Consider the following 19,337-nt stretch of genomic DNA (forward strand, 5'->3'; position numbering starts at 1 on the left):
CACTATCAGATACTTTGAATATCTCATAGACTTAGCTCCGGTGGTGCTTTTAAGAGTCATATATAGCTTATTTTAAGTGGGTGTTAAATTTAACAAAATAATTAATGAAAATGCTCTATTTTTTTGTTCCCCATTCCTAATTTCTTCCTTGTCTAGATGAGCAATTCTCAAAATATGGTCTGGGAAGCCTTGGGAGACTCCAAGACCTTTTCAGAGGATGTGTGAAGTCAAAACTGTTTTTATAATAGTATGAAGATATTTTGATTTCTGAAATTTAAATACCAATAGATATAACTTACAAAAATAAAAATTCTTTGGGGGATTATTAGCAATTTTTTAGTTTAAAGAGATTTTGGGACCAAAGCAGTTTGAGGACTTCTTTTCCAGATGTTTGCTAACCATCTCTTTAATATATTTTAGCTGTTTACAAGCTATGCCAGTCAAGTTCACTGACTTAAAGTGTGTATCTCTTCCTTTTTTTTTTTTAAATCCTGACCTTCCATCTTAGAATCAATGCTGTATATTGATTCCAAGGCAGAAGAGAAGTAAGGGCTAGTCAATGGGGGTTAAGTGACTTGCCCAGAGTCACACAGCTGGGAAGTGTCTGAGGCCAGATTTGAGCCCAGGATTTCCCATCTCTAGACCTGGCTCCCAATCCACAGAACCATTTAGCTATCTCCAATTCTTTTCTCTTTTTGAAAACTGAAATATTTTCCCTTATTGCTTCCTGTAGCACCTTTTCTAGGCTCCATTATCTTTTTAAAAATATATTTTATTGACATCTATTATCTTGATATCGCTTAGACTTTCCTCATATACTTCCTCCTTGGTTCTCTCACAGAGCCATGGAATAGTGCTTAAATAGTCATCCTGGTTACTTCTCCAATGAGAACTTAGCCAGGCAACAAGGATGCCCTTTACAGAGAAAAAGATGGAACTTTCAGTAGGTCCCAAAGCAGCAATGATGCAAGTTCAATAATTTTGCAATATGTATCTAGTATTTATTATGTATAGCACTGTGCTAGGCACTAGAAAACACACAAAGTTTACTGAAAGCCCAGGATGAAGGGGTTCTTCCAAAATGGGATGAGATATCTCAGCTCAACCAAGAGATAGAGTCCTCCATTCCTCAAACCCCTCCAAGGTCTCTAGTGACGCGAGCTGGGGATGGGAACATGATAGAGACTATCCATTCCTCTCATATTGTCCCAGAGTCTTTTCCTTCAGCAATCTGAAGTGAGGTTGGCCTTTGCCATCTTCCCTCTCAAAGCTGGAAGCCAGAAGCACTCAGAGTGATTTGATTCTGGAAGAAGACTTGAAACTTGATGAGTCCCCAAATGGGACTGGCTGAAGAGTCTGGAGTAGGACCTGAAGCTAATTTGGGCTATTCTATAACATGTCCTTATCTTGATCTTGGATAATTGATACCTCTTTTCCCCATTCCCAGTTTGCCAGTCTTCAACTGGGCATTCTGAAGGACAAAAAATGTTGAGTCCAGACATCTGTGTGAACTAAATTCAAATCCGATTCTGTATGTAATCAAAATTCCATACTTAGCCACATTTATAAACATACATTAGCCTTTTCTACACAGAAAAAAGCTTCACATCATATGGTTTGGTTTACTCAAGGCTTTTTCCTCCCTAAACAGTAAATATGGGACCAGGGAATATAAATATTCTAGTATCAACATTTTGTTTTTATTAGAAAGAAAAAAAAGAGATGTGACTTAGTGATGATTTACCTGGTCACTTGCCATCTTTTCTCCTCACATTTCAGAATGCTTATATCTAAATGGTCAGTAGTTGGGCCCAATACATTCTAGTTTCAGAACCATCTTTGTGACTTTGACCTTTTTATAGAAAACTGGCTTTGTCCGACCACTGTAGCCACTCTGCTTCCTGTCATGCCTGCCTTGAGGCAGTCTTTCCTTTCTCAGACTGTGAGGTAAGTTTTTGCAGCACTTTGTTTTGGCAAATTCTCTGAGTTTTGGGTACACTTACCCGGTGTTGTTAGAATGAAGAAGAGGTATTTCCCCCCTTCTCTATGTACTCTGTTTTCAAGCCAAAATGACCTCCTACCTATTTCTAAACTCAACACTGCATTTCCAACTTCTGTGTCTCTATGACCAGGCATTTATTCACTCCTCAAGTCCTCCTTTAAGAATCCTGATCCTTTTAGGGAATCACCTATTCCCTGTTATTCATGTTATTGCCTTCAAATGATAATTATCAGGTACATGTTTTACTTTCCAATAGAATACAAGTCCCTGGAAGGCAGAGACTATTTGAGTTTCAGCTTTGAACTCCCAGTGTTTTCCACAGAGTAGGTATTTAAGAATTTAAGTAGGTATTTAAGTAGTTAGAATAGGGATTTAGAGGAGATATTTAAGAATGTTTGCTGAATTAAAATAAATTGAAGGAAATTGGGAGAATAGTTTGTTTTTTGTTTCTGGTCTAATCCTTTGCAGCGTTCACAATATTCCTTAAGGTTTCAGTGCTCCGATTTCCATCAAGAATCCAAAGACAACAATATTTACTTATCCTTCCCTCTGAAAGCTATTAGGATGGTAATAGTGGTAAGGGTCTGGAATATAGTAATTAAATTTCTAAGTCTGGGCCTATGTCTTATGTTCATCATCTTGTACAAAGCTGATGCTTAATTAATGCATATCTATTAATATTAATCAATATAGATTTGATTGAATTATTAACAATTCATTTTGTATAGTGTTTTATGCAATTTTAAAATTGCTTGTATATTATCATCTTATTACATCTTCATAAATACTCCATAAGTTAGGCAGACCAGATGCTGTCCTCATTTTCCAGAACAAGAAACTGAGGTTTAGAGAGTGGTGACTTTACATAGATTATGAGGCTACCTTGTGATAGGACAGTCACTAAAATCTAAGACTCCTGAATGTAAAGCCAACATTCCTTTTACTATTCAAAAGGTGAGACCCAGAGTTTTAAAGAATAATCACAGAGGAATGTTTTTTCTGTCTTTAAAAAAGGGCTATATGAAAGTGACTTAAGGGATAAGGAAGATGAATATGTCTTCAGAGAGAGGACAGAGGTGCTGGACGCTACTGCCTGAGGTGGAAGTTGGCCTAGATCTGGCTTTGAGCGTCTTTGAGAACTGAAAAGGGGAATTAGGTGGCCAGTGCTGAGCCTGGAATCTGGAAGACTCTTGCTGTTCAGATCTGGCCTCAGATGCTAACTGTGTGACCCTGGGCAAGTCACTTAACCCTAATTTCCTTGCCCTTCTGAGTCTGAATTTATATTAAGGCAGAAGGTAAGCAAAACAGACATACAAAAAACAAACAAACGGGACAAAATTAACTCTTAGTAAAGCTGTTTATTCAAATGGCACAGTTAGAACAGGGTTTAATCCTTTTCTCTTTGAGCCTGGGCACACTGTCCCACAAGAACATATCATATCCATCAGCATCCCTCAGGTGGAGTCAAACTTAAAAAGCACCATGGAAGTGAATTACATGAGGAGGATACATGTGAAACAAGGACTAATTCACTCATAGCTCCTGATGCTATAATCCCTAGAAATTCTTTCTTTCTTTGTAGTTTCCTTCTTTAAAAAAAAAAGTTTATTTTCCCCAGATATATAATTTTCAACAATCATCTTCTGACATTTTTTGATACATGTTCTCTCCCCGCCTTCCCATCCCTCCTCATTCCCCAAGATGGTAGCTAGTATGATATAGGTCGTACATGTGTATTATACAATGCATATTTCCATGTTCGTCATGTTGTGAAAGATGACATATACCGCTGATAATAGAGGAAAATTAATGGAGGAAAGAAAGGGAAGAATGGTCTGCGTTAATATTAGGACAGTTCAGACGGCAGCAGTTCCTTCTATGGCAGTGGATCGTCTTTTTTGTTATGAGTCCCTTGGAGCTGCCCTGGATCCTTGCATTGCTGATAATAGTTAAGTCATTCACAGCTGAACATCATATACTATTGCTGTTACTGGGTACAATGTTCTAGTTCTTCTCACTTCACTTTGTATCAGTTCAAAGAAGGCTTTCCAGGTTTTTTCATGATCGTCTTGTCTGTCATTTCTATGGAACAATAGTATTCCATTATCATCAATCTGAGATCATAGTTGATATCCCTGCCTTTAAAATTTTGTATAATTAAAATATAATTCCTTATTCTTTTTTTCTAAACCCTTACCTTCTGTCTTGGAATCAATACTAGGTATTGGTTTTAAGGCAGAAGAGCGGTAAGGGCTAGGTAATGAAGGTTAAGTGACTTGTCCAGGGTCACACAGCTAGGAAGTATCTGAGGCCAGATTTAAACCCAGGACCTCCCATCTCTAGGCCTGGCTCTCAATCCACTGAGCTACCCAGCTGCCCCCACAATTCTTTATTCTTAAGGAATCTATACATCCCATTTCTACTGGGAGGGGGTTGCTAAACTGAGTTCCCAATGTTTGATCCTTTCCATAATTTAATATTCTTCTCTGCTTCTTGTTGGTCATTTTGGTCATGCCAAACCATATTTGGGGTTTTCCTGGCAAAGATACTGGAATGGTTTACCATTTTCTTCTCCAGCTCATTTGACAGATGAGGAAACTGAGGCAACAGGATTAAGTGAATTGCCTAATGTTACACAGCCATTGTCTAAGGTCACATTTGAATTCAGTTTTAAGTGACTTGCCCAGGGTCACACAGCTAGTAAATGTCTTAGGTTGGATTCAAACTCAGGTCTTCCTGACTCCAAGCCTGTGCTCCATCCACTGTACCACCAAGCTGCCCCAAAATTTGTTCAGGTTTTAACTATTTAAAGCCCAAAGGGGTATGGATTATTTTCTTGCTCAGCCAATCATTGTTCACTTCTTGACTCAAAAGAGGGAGGTGTTTGAACCTTATAAAGGGATCATAGACCTTGTTAGCACAATAAAACTTTATCATACATAACTACATTCTGTGATTGTAATAACTGAACTGGAGGGGAGAGGGGAATTGCTTATACTTTCCTTCCAGTTAAACATTTGCTATCCCTGGCAAATCAAATGGGTTGCATTTTGGTAAATTCCCTATGGCATAGTTCACAAACAATCTAGAAATGAGCATTATTCCCCAAGGATATAGGCATGCCATAGCCAGGGAGCCTGAGATTTATATTTACTCCCAAATTCATGGCTTTGCAATTTAAACTATTAGATATTTTTCCACATGATCTTCATAAATGATTACGTGCCATATTGCTTGTGAGAGTCTTTCCTTAATCCAAGACAACAATAATAACAAAAAAAGGAAGAAAGGAAAGCAATAAAGGAAAGAAAGAAAGAAAGAAAGAAAGAAAGAAAGAAAGAAAGAAAGAAAGAAAGAAAGAAAGAAAGAAAGAAAGAAAGAAAGAAAGAAAGAAAGAATAAAGGGAAAAGACAATCAATCTTCAACTGAAATAGGAAGTGGCTAATGTCTACAGAGCTTTCAGAACATGTGGGGTTCTCCCCATAGGAACCAAGCACATAGATCGGAAAGTCACCCCCTCACTTTTCTTTCTTTCTTAAAAAAAAATCAAATCCTTAAAATTGATATTAAGTATTGGTAAGAGCAGTAAAGGCTAGGTAATTGGGGTTAAGTGACTTGCCCAGGGTCACATAACTAGAAAGTGTCTGAGGTCACATTTGAACCTAGATTCTTCCTGGCACCCTGTTGCTTTTCCCTTTCTAAGTTAGGAAGCCCCTCTGCTTTGGCCTCAGTTGGGTACTACATAAAACCAATCCCAGGCCCAAGGTGGGATGGGGAATTTCTCTCTCCCAGTCCTACTTCCCCCACCAATTTCTCTGGACCCACACATGGAAACTATTTGTTTCTTCTCTCTCTTTTAGAATGTTATACAACTCCTTCCAATTGCTCAATTAAATTAATCATGATTCTGGTCTTGATATCTCAAAATTTCTACAAAGCTCTAGTCTTTTTCTTTTTTAATCAGAAATGCTTGAAAAATCCTCTATTCCAGTAAAAATATATCCCTCCATTTAGGATTATACTCTTTAGAATATTATGTTCTAAGATAATCCTCTGGATTATTAGTTATTAGTAGAAGCTGCCAGGCCTAATGTGATTTTGATCATAGTTCCTTGATATTTAAACTGCTTCTTTCTTCATATATTTACATTACTTTTTTTGGTTGTTTTTAAGCTCAGGAGTTTGGTTCTGACATTCCTGAGAATTTTTCTTTCTGGTTTTCTCTCGGTAGGTAATTGGTTAGATTCTTTCTATCTTCATTTTGCCTTCCAGTTCTAAGAGATCTAGATACTGTCTACTTATGATTTCTTGACATATAGCATCCATGCTTCTTCAGGAAGTCCAATGCTTCCTAAAAGATCTCTCCTTTTCTAGGTCAAATTTTAAAATATCAAATATCTTACATTTTCTCCCATTTTTTCCAATATTTTTATGTTCCTACATATGTATACATACATATATATGCTATTTCATGGAGTAATTGATTTTTGTTTGATCTAATGGAATTTTCAGGGATTCCTGAATTAAACCCAACAAATACCCATTAAAACCCGATTAAACCCAACAATGTAAAGCTAAAAATGTAGGCTTACTACTTTTATTTCTAAACTCTTTATTCTCCTTCATTTCCTTCTTCCAGGGCTTTTATTTTATTTTAAACTCGTTTCATATATTCTAGGTCTTCATGTTGTCCTTGCAGAAAATCCATCTTTTTCCCTTTGAGCTAAAGTTTGCAGTTGCGATATAGTAACTTGCTCCTTTTGGGGGGGGACTTTCTAGACATCTAACTTTTTTTTTAAAACAAATCAGTGTTTTCTTTCATTTACTCATCTTTCCTGTTTAGCTTCTGGATTGAGGTTTTCTGCTAGAGCCAGTCTTGTCTTTCTGCATGGGGCTAATCAGCACTGCTTTTGGTCTTGATCTGAGTCCTGTGAATTTCTTCATTGATTTGTACTTCCTTGGGTTAGTGTCCCTACTTTGATAAATATAAAAAAATCCAACAATAAAAACTATTATTTATATAGCATTTTAAGGTTTGCAAAGCATTTTACAAATATAGGTATCCCTTCCATATTGCAACTTTTCCCATTGCAGTTTTGGTATATTGCAGGTCGGCATGAGAAATTAAATGGGAATTTTGGAGGAGTTTTGTGGAAGCTGCAGATGACATGCAAAGGCCAGTAGATGACACAGAAAAAGTTTAGAAACTATATAGACTATGACCAAATGCATAACCTAAATTTTACAGTAAGATACTGTAAACATCCCATAAAAGAAAAAGAAAAAATCAGACTTCTCTGATATGAAGAGAGGGCCAAAACATTTTATCCAGATTTTCTAGATTGTCCCTAATCCCTGATTTGTTGAAGGGATACCTATATAATCTCATTTGATTCTCATCACAACCCTGGGCAGCAGAGACTATTTTTATCTCCATTTAACAGAGGAGAAAACTCAAGACAGGCAGAGGTTAAGTGACTTGCCCCAAAGTCACCCAACCAGTATCTGAAGCCAAATTTGAATTCAGATCTTCCTGAATTCAGGCCTAGCATTAGCCTTTGAAGTTTAGAGTTCTAGATCTTCAGAACCTTCTACTTTTCCTTGGGACATAGAGCTAGGGATCATGGAACACTTGGACCTGGGCTATTCTGGTCTGGGGTTTTCTTTGTTGCTGTGGTGCTATTGTGCCTGACTATCCCTCATTTTTCAAACCTTGAATGAGATATTTCTTTCCAACTTCATCACCAAATGTTAATATTTATATGATTGTCTGAGGTAATAGATGTGAAATTGGGAAGGAATTTCCTGACATTTTAAATTAATGTCATGATTTCTCCAGTTGATTAAAATAGAAACAATTAGCTGAGATGCTTGGATAACATTTTGGCAGTAAAAGAGCACGGATTGAATGCTGGAAGGATTTTGATAATCGTCTAGTTTGTTTATCTTATTTTACAGACAAGGAAACTGAGGTCCACAGAATGAAGTAACAAATAAAATTACACAGAATTGTAGAGTTGGATTCAAACCTGGGGCATTTGGTTCCAAATCTGGGGCTCCTTCCCTGGTAGGACCCTGCCTCCCTGCAGCATTCTGCTTCCCTGTCCATTGTCACCTCCTTCTGCAATGTGAACTTGGCTGAGAAGGAGGCACTCCTGCCCTGCTCTGAAAGATGATCGACATCATCACATGCTTTGTTTTGCTCCTTCCTTTTATTTGTGATGTTTTTATATGGCCTCTTGTGGTCTTTAAAATGGCCTCTTTCACAGCAAGGGTTAGAAAGAGAAATTCCATTTAAAATCACCCTAGACAATATAAAACACTTAGGAATATCTCTGCCAAGACAAACACAGGAACTCTATAAACACAACTACAAAACACTTTCCACGCAATTAAAACTAGATCTAAATAATTGGAAAAACATTAATTGCTCATGGGTAGGATGAGCTAACATAATAAAAATGACAATTCTACCCAAACTAATTTATTTATTTAGTGACATACCATCAAATTACCAAGAAACTTTTTTACTAAATTAGAAAAAACTATAACAGAGTTTATTTGGAAGAACAAAAGATCAAAAATATCAAGGGAAATAATGAAAAAAATGTGAAGGAAAGTGGCCTAGCAAATACCAGATGTTAAATTGTACTATAATGCAGTGGTCATCAAAACAATATGGCATTCCAGTGGAATTACGCATCAGCTATGGGAGGGGAGAGAGGAATAGAAAATGATTTTTGTAACCAAGGAATAATGTTTGAAATTGACCAAATTAAAAAACAAAACAAAACAATATGGTATTGGCTAAGACACAGAAAGGAGGATCACTGGAATAGACTTGGGGTAAGTGACCTCAACAAAACAGTCTATGATAAGCCCAAAGATCCAAGCTTTTGGGACAAAAATCCACTATTTGACAAAAACTGCTGGGAAAATTGGAAAACGGTATGTGAGAGATTAGGTTTAGATCAACATCTCATACCCTACACCAAGATAAACTCAGAATGGGGGAATGACTTGAATAGAAAGAAGGAAACTATAAGTTTCTTCCTTATAAGTAAATTAGGTGAACACAGAATAGTATACATGTCAGATCTTTGGGAATGGAATGGAAAGATTTTAAGGCCAAGCAAGAGTTAGAAAAAATTACAAAATGCAAAATAAATAATTTTGATTACATTAAATTAAAAAGGTTTTGTACAAACAAAATCAATGCAACTAAAATTAGAAGGGAAGCAAGAAATTGGGGGAAATCTTTATAACAAAATCCTCTGACAAAGGTCTAATAACTCCAATTTATAAGGAGCTAAATCAATTATACAAAAAATCAAGCCATTCTGCAATTGATAAATGGGCAAGGGACATGAATAGGCAATTTCAGATAAAGAAATCAAAACTATTAATAAGCACATGAAAAAGTGTTCTACATCTCTTATAATCAGAGAGATGCAAAACCACTCTGAGGTATCACCTCACACCTAGCAGATTGGCTAACATGACAGCAAAGGAAAGTAATGAATGCTGGAGGGGATGTGGCAAAATTGGGACATTAATGCATTGCTGGTGGAGTTGTGAATTGATCCAACCATTCTGGAGGGCAATTTGGAACTATGCCCAAAGGACGATAAAAGACTGTGTGCCCTTTGATCCAGCCATAGCACTGCTGGGCTTGTACCCCAAAGAGATAATAAGGAAAAAGACTTGTACAAGAATATTCATAGCTGCACTCTTTGTGGTGGCAAAAAATTGAAAAATGAGGGAATGCCCTTCAATTGGGGAATGGCTGAACAAATTGTGGTATATGTTGGTGATGGAATACTATTGTGCTAAAAGGAATAATAAAGTGGAGGAATTCCATGGGGACTGGAACAACCTCCAGGAATTGATGCAGAGTGAGAGGAACAGAACCAGGAGAACATGGTACAGAGACTGATACACTGTGGTACAATCGAATATAATGGACTTCTCTATTAGTGGCAATGCAGTGATCTAGGACAATTCTGAGGGATTTATGAGAAAGAACACTATCGACATTCAGAGGAAGAACTGTGGGAGCAGAAACAGAATTACAACTGCTTGATCACATGTGTTGATGGGGATTGATTGAGGATATAGATGGGATATAGACTAAATGATCACCCTTGTGTAATTATTATCAATAATGTGGAAATGGGTCTTGTTCAATGACACATATAAAAGCCAGAACATAAATCTTATAACCATAGAAAAATATTCTAAATTAATTAAATAAAATTAAATATTTAAAAATAAAATAAAATGACCTCTTTCAGATACCTCTGGGAAGGAGGTGCTTCCAAAGTAGCATTTTCTCCATTTTACCAGTGAGGAAACATGAACTCAGAGGCTAAGTGATTCGCCAAAGGTCACAGAATCATGACTCACCCTTTACCCCCTTCCCCTTTTATATTGGAGAGTGCCAGGCCCAAAGTCAAGAAGACTAATCTTGCTAAATTCAAATGCAGCCTCAGACACTAGCTGTGTGATCCTGGGTAAGTCCCTTACCCCTGTTTACCTCAGTTTCCTCATTTATAAAATGAGCTAGAGAAGGAAATGGCAAATCATTCCAATATCTCTGCCAAAAACCTGAAATGGGGTCATGAAGAGTATGACATGACTGAAAATGACTGAGTATTACTGAACAATAGTAACCACAACTGTTCTTAAATTCAATAAAATAAAACCACTTAGTATGTAATGTATTCAAAAGATATTGAGGACACAAAGATAGCAAATGATGGAGTCCCTCTTCTTCAGGGACTCTCAGGCTAGAAAGGAATTTAAGCTTCTTTAATGAATACCAAAACACCAACATTCTTCTTTCTCATTTTTCACAGGGACTTGAAACCAGAGAACATTCTCTTGGATTGCCAGGTCTGTATGCATGTCAATATGCATGTGTGTGTGTGTGTGTGTGTGTGTATTAGGCAGGGGGGGAGGTTGGCATGAGATGGGCAGAGGGTTAGGATGGAGGAATGACTTACTAGCTGGAAACTCAGGGAGACCAAGGAAGACAGATTCCCAGTGCTAACATGGAGATTTAGGAAGTAAGACCAAAGACTTTTCAGTGACATTTCCCAAAAGGATTTATTTTCTTGAAGTCACAGAGTGGAAAGAGTCAATACTCACATTTCCTTAAACTTCCTCCTACCTCCCCCTGCCATCATGAAAATACTTTTCTTAAATTCTTTCTTAAAAACTTTATTAAGTACCAGTTAATGTAAGAGTAAAAACTTCCTTTGATGACTCACCATAGCACAGAGATGATTTGCCTCCTTAAAGACTCTGCTAGCTATAGTGTACTATACAGCTAGGTGGTTCAGTAGATGGAGAGCTAGACTTAAAGTCAGGAAGACCCAAGTTCAAATTTGACCTCAGACACTTCCTAGCTGTATGACCCTGGACAAGTCACTTGAACTCTGTCAATGTCAATTTCCTCAACTGTAAAATGAGAATAATAGCAGCACCTACCTCCCAGGGTTGTTGTGTGCTTAGCATACTTCCTGGTAAGCACTATATAAATGTTGACTTTGATGATGATGATGATGCCTGGGATACACAAGCTCTGGCAATGTCATTCAAATGCATAAACACTTATTAAAGTGTTTGTTTTGTTTGAGGCTCCATACTAGGCATGGAGGATATAAAGACAAAAACGAAATAGCCCCCTACCCTTAGATACTCTAAGATATGTATATTCCATAGGGAGATGCAACAAGTCTGCAGGTAAATAGATATAAAGCAATTTCAAGAAGGAGAGGGCATTTACAGCTAGAGGTGGGGATGAGGAAAGGCCCTTTGGAAGGAGCTTTCTATCTTGAGCTGGGCTTTGAAGAAGGCTAAGGATTTCCCGAAACAGAGGTAAGGAGGAGAAAACGTTACAGATGTGTTACAGAGGACACAGAGGCTGGTCCCAGAGCAGTGCAGGCTGGTGGAAAGCACAAGTTCTAAAGTCAGAAAGACAGTGGTTAAATCTTGGCTTCCTCACTAGCTACCCGAGTGACCTTTGACCAAGTTCCATAACTTTTCTGGGCCTCAGCTTCCTCACCAGACAGCTAGACTAGATGACCTCTGAGGGCTCCTAAATTATGATCCTAAAATGGAAAGGCTTTGAGTATGCGTCTAATGAGTATCATTCAAGGAGCAGCTGAGCTAAATTTAGAACATCATTAGGGGGCTGGTCATCAGGTGATGATATTTTTCTTGGTGGGAGGAGGGGAGAAGGAAAGAACCATAACCACTCAAAAATAGTCGACTAATGTATAACGAGGTTGAGAAATGGGATTAAGGTAGTGGATGGCAAAGGACAATTCATCTATTTAGAGTGGAACTTTCCAATCTCTTCTTGTCTGTTTCTCTTTAGGGCCATGTTGTATTGACTGATTTTGGGCTTTGTAAAGAAGGAATGGAACCAGAAGAAACCACATCTACTTTCTGTGGCACCCCAGAGGTATAGATGGGTAGTTGTTGTATCTCCTCAGCCATCTGCAAGGGCACAACTGAAAATTATTGGAATAGGTGCAGCTAGGTAGCTCAGTGGAGTTGTGCTGGTCTCAAATACGGCTTTAGACACCTCCTAGCTGTGTGACCCTGGGCAACTCCCTTAACCCCAACCTAACCATTACCGCTCTTCTCTCTTGGAACTGATACTTAGTATTGGTTCTAAGAGAGAAGGTAAGGGTTTTTTTTTTTTTAAAGAAAGTTATTGGAATAAGTAGTTGATCACTTGTATGCATTAATAGCTAAAATTCAACTACAGATTGTATTAATTGGATAAAAATTGACATTAACTAGAAAGACCAGACTGATGCTAAATCTTATGAGCGTTAAACAAGAAAGGATTTTCTCTTTGATTGGATAGAGAATTTAATTTGAGATTTTAAATGTTAACGACTGCTAGTCTTGAATGGCTCTAATTTATCATTAGCATTATTGTAAACTTCTCTGTTTTTCCAGCATCTCACAATAACTAGATATTTCTGTAAAATAAGATGATCCGTGTTGACATTAGGGTTTGGACTTTTGCTGTATCATGGATATACATAATTATAGTCACTGTGGCCCTTTTTTTGTCTGATGGTTAGGGAATCTTCTCCCAACAAAACTGATGGAAAAGCCTTCCCAGGAGTAGTACAGGAAAAGTGGGTTCACCATAGCATTTCCAAATTATTTCCCCTTATTTTGTCATATCACATTGTTTAGGTTAGTCCCCAAAACATTTGATTACTATTATGCTGAAATCTAGCATTAAATGGAGTTTTTCTCTAATTCATGAGCTTATTCCATAGACACCAATGTCATTTTGGGAGATTTATTTAGCTGCTCATTAAAGAAACCATTTCTCATTTTTTTCTGTCCTTCTACTGGCCATCTTGATACTTGGGAAACAATGGATGGTTGTCTTTAGGTGATAGTTTTTCTTTTTTCCTTCTTTTTAAATTTCTCTATCTCTTTTAAGAAAATTTATAGAAAGTTGAGTACTAATAACTTGAGAGATAACAGAAAGAACACTGAGCTCTAAATCTGATCTGAATTTTAAGTCTACATCTGCTGTTAACTAGCTGTGAGACCCTAGAGAAATCAATTATCCTATTTGAATCTCAGTTTCATCATCTGTAAAATAAGGTTAGAGAGATGATTTCTTTTTTTCCCTTAAAACAAACAAATCCTTAGAAGAGTGGTTAGAGCTAGGCAATGGGGATTAAGCAACTTGCCCAGGGTCACACAGCTAGGAAGTATCTGAGGCCACATTTGAACCCAGGACCTCCTGTCTCTAGTCCTGGCTCTCAACCACTGAGTCACCTAGCTGCCCCCTAGAGTGGTGATTTCAAAAATCCTTTCCAGATCTAAAATGATTGAAAAATCATTTGTTAAGTGTTTGCTATGTGTCAAGCACTATGCCACACATTGGGGCTATAAATACAGGTAAGCATAGAAATACAAGTAATCCGTACTTAAGCAGCTTACATTTGAATTGTTTTTCAATTGCGTCAATTGGGTCTGATTCTTCATGATCCAATCTGGCATTTTCTCAGTAAAGATATTGGAGTGGTTTGCTATTTCCTTCTCCAGTTCATTTTACAAATAAGGAAACTGAGGCCCAGGATTGGCACAGCTGGTAAGTGTCTAAGGCTGAATTTGAACTCAGGAAGATTTATCTTTCTGACTTGAGGCCTGGCATTCTCTCCACCAGAAACAGCCCTTTCCCCTATGACTGAAGGAAAGAATTATGCTTAGAAGCTCAGTTCAGTTCACCAGGGGATGATTCATCCAAATTCCCCTAACTTCTAGTGCTGTTCTGGGTCTCCCATATAGTTCACAGTTTTCTTTACAAGGATACTCAGATTCTTTTGGCATAGCATTCATTTAAAAGAGATTTATTGAAGGGAATATGTGCAGGGGATTGTGCTAGAAGTTGTGGGAGGGGAGCATCGAGGTAGCCCAGAGGATAGGGAGCCAGGTCTAGAGTTGGGGGAGGACCTGGGTTCCAATCTAACTTTAGTTGTAGCCACATTCTAGACTTGGAAATGATATTAAACAGAAGATAAGGGTTTTATTTTTTAAACCCTTACCTTCTATCTTAGAATCAGTACTAAGTATTGGTTCCAAGACAGAAGAGAGGCTAGGGTTAGGCAACTGGGATTAAATGACTTGCCCAGGGTGTCCCACCTTGGACCTCTCTGAGACTAGCTTGGAACCCCGGACCACCCAACTTTAGGCCTGATTTCTATAGAATAAGCCACCTAGCTGCCCCAGGTAAAGATTTCATTAAAAAAATAAAAAGTTGTAGGAAGTACAAAGATAACTAAGAGCCAGCTCCTTTTCTGTTTGCTTATATTCTAGTAGCGAAAGTGATGAAGTAGGACAGATGTATGAAGAACGAAGCCACGGGTCAGTAGGAGATGATTTGTGTAAGAGTGGCATAGTGGTATAGTACTTGAAGGAGGACGCTGGGCATTCGAGCTGGAACTTGGAGTCAAGATGTTGGGAACTAGAGAGCAGGAATGGAACGAAAAAAGATGGGCAAATAAGAAAGGCATATTTGGAGGCCACGGGCTGTTAAATTACTCATTGTGGTAATCTGAAGGATTTACTCCACGAGTTCTAGGAATTCCAAAATAAGATGGAAACTTGACCAGTTTTTCCTGCTCATTTTGATCCTCACATTTGACAGCAAAGATCTCCCAAATGAGTGGGGAAAGCATAATGAGGGGAACTGAAGAAAGCTTATGCATGAGACTTACATGTCCAAATGAGATTTATTAAAGGTTATCTTGTACAATTGGACAGAAAAGGGGGAATAGGTGCTTTAGTTCTCTGAGTCCATGTCTAGGTTAGGGTGGTAGGGTAGCTGCTATCAAGATGGCTTCCCAGATTCCATTTTTATATTGTTTTTTCTAACCCTTACCTTCTGTCTTAGTATTAATTCTAAGACAGAAGAGTGGCAAGAGCTAAGCAATTAGGGTCAAGTGACTTGCTGAAGGTCACACAGCTAGAAAGTGTGTGAGGTCAGATTTGAACCCAAGTCCTCCCAACTCCAGATCTGGCACCCTATCCACTGTGCTATCTAGCTGCTCCTACCTCCTTTTCATATAGGAAAAGTCCCTTCTCTGAAATATATTAGGAATAATTATTCCTGGTCAGAGGTTCTTGGATGGTCATTTGGTTACTAGTAAAGAGCAAGATGTTTGTTACCTCCACTACCAGATATATGTTTTGGGATCTTTTAACACTATGGCAAGGAATAAGAATATGGTATTGGAACATTTCCAAATCTTCCTGAGGCTTACTAACAAGGAAGATAGGAATTCTTATCTATAGCATCATTTGGAGCCAGACAGACCAGTGTCCATTAAATTGTGATTGAAGAAGTCAGGGGTGAAAACAAAAGAAACCAAGAAGCAATTAAAACTACATAGGCATGCTGAACAGTAGCCAGTTAATATAGATGGCCATGAGTTTTTCTGGAGATTTCTTTCTCAAAATTAGGAAAGGAAAATGGCCTAGCATTGTTCTCTTGAGGACAAAAGACTGATAGAAGTGCTTATAGTTTTTTTATCTTGAGACTTGAAACTCCTTTTACTCCTCCCACATTCAACAAATGTCAGTGGTTTGCTGTTAGCTCTGGGATCAAATATAAACCTCTCTCTTTGGTATTTAAATGTATCTCATAACAAAGATCATAGAAACTACAAACCAGACACTATGAAATGAATCATAGCTCTTATATTTTAGTAGAATCCACAATCACAGTCCTGTTTAGCCAGAACATCCATCCATCCATCCGACACTTAATAATGTGTAGTGTGAGTTAAGGCTGGAAAAGTCGTTTGTGTTAGATTCAAGAGAGCTTTGAACGTTAGTTTAAGGAGACTGGACTTTATCCTCTAGGCATCAGAAGTCACTAAAGGTTTTTCAATAGAGGAAAGAAATGGCTTCAGAAGATTTTTCTGAAAGTTTTTACATAAGGAATTTCAGAGGGGATTTTCAACTGGAGGGAAAAAGACCAAGTTTAGAAAGCTATTTTATTTGTTCAAGTGAGAGGTAATAAGGACCTGAAGTACTGTGTTTCTAGTGGGAATAGAAAGTTTGTACTATTTTTTAGGCATTGGAGTTTCCTTTAGAAATTATAGTGGGGGGGGGGGGGGCAGCTGGGTAGCTCAGTGGATTGAGAACCAGGCCTAGAGATGGGAGGTCTTAGGTTCAAATCTGACCTCAGCCACTTCTTAGCTGTGTGACCCTGGGCAAGTCACTTGACCCCCATTGCCTAGCCCTTACCACTCTTCTGCCTTAGAGCCAATTTGACACAGTATTGACTCCAAGACAGAAGGTAGGGGTTATAAAAAAAATGAAAAGAAATTATAGTAGGAAATATGAATTTGAAAGCTTTCCTGGAAATTATTCCAATGACACCTACTCTTTGCTTTGGGGACCAAGATTGAATCTGGAAGGTCATCTAATCTATTCCCCTGCCTTTAATAAATATTTCTGTAATCTATTCTACTCAAATAAGGCTCTCCTATTTTTTTTTCTGATGACCTTGTGCAATTCCTATTTTATTTTTTTTAAAACATTTTATTTTCTGAATTACACATAGTAACAATTTTCCACATAAATGTTCTGAAGTTATAAGATCCAAATTGTCTCTGTCCCTCCCTCCCTTCCCTACCCTCTCTTGGACATGGTAAACAATTTGATCTGGGTTATACATGTATTATCGTGCAAAACATACTTCCATATTGATAATTGCTGTAAGAGAATGTTCATATAAAAACCAAAATCCCAAAATAAGGACACAAATAAACTGAAGTGAAAAATTGCATGCTTCTGATCTACATTCTGACTCCAACAGTTCTTTCTCTAGAAGTGGCTAGATTCTTTGTCATTAGTCCTTCAGAATTTTCCTGGATCATTGTATTGTTGAGAATAGGTAGCTAAGTCTTTCACAGTTGATCATTCTACAATATTACCATTACTATGTACAGTGTTCTCCTGGATCTGCTTATTTCACTCTGTATCAAATCATGAGGTCTTTTCAGTTTTTTCTGGTATCATCTTATTTATCATTCCTTACAGCACAATAGCATATATAGCATCATATACCATAATTTGTTGAACCATTCCCCAATTGATGAACATCTCAATTTCCAATTCTTTGCCACCACAAAGAAGAGCTGCTACAAATACTTTTGTATAAGTAGATTCACCCCCCTTTTTTTCCTCTCTTTGGGATACAGATTCAGTAGTGGTATTACAGGATCAACGGATATGTACAGTTTTACAGTAAAAGATTTAACTATCCAGGTTTTATATGATTATTCTCTTACAAAAATGAACAATATGGAAATGTTTTATATGATAATACATGTATAACCCAAATCAAATTGCTTACCATCTTCAGGAAGGAGGAGAGAGGGAGAAAATTTAGATCATAAAACTTATATAGAAAATTGTTATTATAAGTCCTGGTAAAATGAAACATCTTTATCAAAAAAAAAAAGTACACGTAGTTTTACACACTTTGGGGCATAGTTCCAAATAGGCTCTCCTATTTAAAAAAAAAAAATCCAAGAGAAAGGAGTCTCTCAATCTTTTAAAATAACATTCCTTCTTTAAAATCTTCTTAGGAAGACATTTCCCCTCCTTATATCTATCCTAGGTCTTTGAGATTGGAGTTTCAAATTTGCTTCCTCTTTTTCTAGTTTTAGGGCTTTGGATGAAATAAATATTGGTTGATTTTATGTGAACAATGGAGTTGAAACATGACTGCTTTTCATCATCTTGGTAATCCTTCATATTCTCAAATCATTCCTCAGTTTTCTTTTCTTTTCATTAAGTAATATAATTTCCTTTCACCTTATTCTTTATATCTTATTTCTTGACCTTTAATCATTCTTATGGTACTGCTTAGAATCTTCTCCAAATTCCTAAACTGTGGATAAGATATATATGAGATGTGGATATGTGTGTGTGTGTGTGTGTGTGTGTGTATGTGTGTGTGTGTTTATACAAATGAAGAATCTCAGACTGAGGACTTCCCAAGTTACAGAAAGATGGTAATTTGCCTACGTAGGATAAATTCACACATTTGTGTAAAATCTCAACTACAACAAAACAATGAGAGCTACCAAGTGTCATGACCATCTTGGAACCCAGGTCTTCCTGACTCAAGGTATGGCACTCTGTCCTCCTTAATACTCTCATGCTGACTTTTTGTTGTGGATAACTATTCAAATTCAATGAAAATAATTGCTTTCATATCATGAAGTAGGTAAATAACAGGAAAAGAGCTCAGGAGTTAGGATATCCGAATTCTAGTTTCATTCTACCCTTATTTAGCTGTGATCTTGAGTACTCCTTGGGTGAATCTCTTCATCTCTGCTACCCTCTTTTTCTTCATTTGTTTAATGAAGGTTATCATCTACATGAATATTTCCAAAACTGTTCCTTAAAACCCTAGTATGACAGCAATGGGCCTTCTGACACTCCTTTTTAGCTCTAGCCATTTGACAAAATAAGTAACTCTCTCGTCCTTTCTAGCTCTGAGATTCCCTTTAGTTATCTTACTTTATAAGCCTTAAAATATTTGAAATAAAATAAGGGTTTTCCATCTTTTGTCACAATGCGTTTTAAAATTCAAATTTACTTCGTTTTCAAGTCTGCATTTGTTCCCTTCTACCTCTCTTCCTGTCTCCCCTTCCTAATAGATATTTTAAAAATGTGCCCCAATCTGCATTCTCAGCCTATTAGCTCTCTATCTGAAGGTGGGTAGCATGTTTCATCACGAGTCCTCTGGAATTGTAGTTGGTCATGG

General features: G+C 37.4%; 1 protein-coding gene and 1 long non-coding RNA gene across 7 annotated transcripts in view; one reads left to right on the forward strand and one right to left on the reverse strand.

The window, feature by feature from the left end:
- The window catches only part of SGK2 (serum/glucocorticoid regulated kinase 2), a 69,116-nt gene that overhangs the window by 40,168 nt on the left and 9,611 nt on the right, over positions 1-19,337 (forward strand). For all 3 annotated transcript variants that reach the window (XM_056811860.1, XM_056811861.1, XM_007474309.3), the window contains exons 8-9: positions 10,861-10,897; positions 12,387-12,473. In XM_056811860.1, coding sequence (XP_056667838.1) covers positions 10,861-10,897; positions 12,387-12,473 — 124 coding nt within the window. The remainder of the gene's footprint in view (positions 1-10,860; positions 10,898-12,386; positions 12,474-19,337) is intronic.
- LOC103095769 (uncharacterized) overlaps positions 5,446-19,337 on the reverse strand; it is a 28,785-nt gene continuing 14,893 nt past the window's right edge. For 2 of the 4 annotated variants that reach the window (XR_001626267.2, XR_008915219.1), the window contains one exon: positions 5,446-6,977. This is a non-coding gene — a long non-coding RNA (uncharacterized LOC103095769). Of the gene's footprint in view, positions 6,978-8,031; positions 8,166-19,337 lie in introns of all 4 variants that reach the window. The other 2 variants (XR_001626266.2, XR_001626265.2) reach the window with 2 other exon arrangements.

This window comes from Monodelphis domestica, chromosome 1 (assembly GCF_027887165.1).
Source record: "Monodelphis domestica isolate mMonDom1 chromosome 1, mMonDom1.pri, whole genome shotgun sequence".
Lineage (NCBI taxonomy): Eukaryota > Metazoa > Chordata > Mammalia > Didelphimorphia > Didelphidae > Monodelphis > Monodelphis domestica.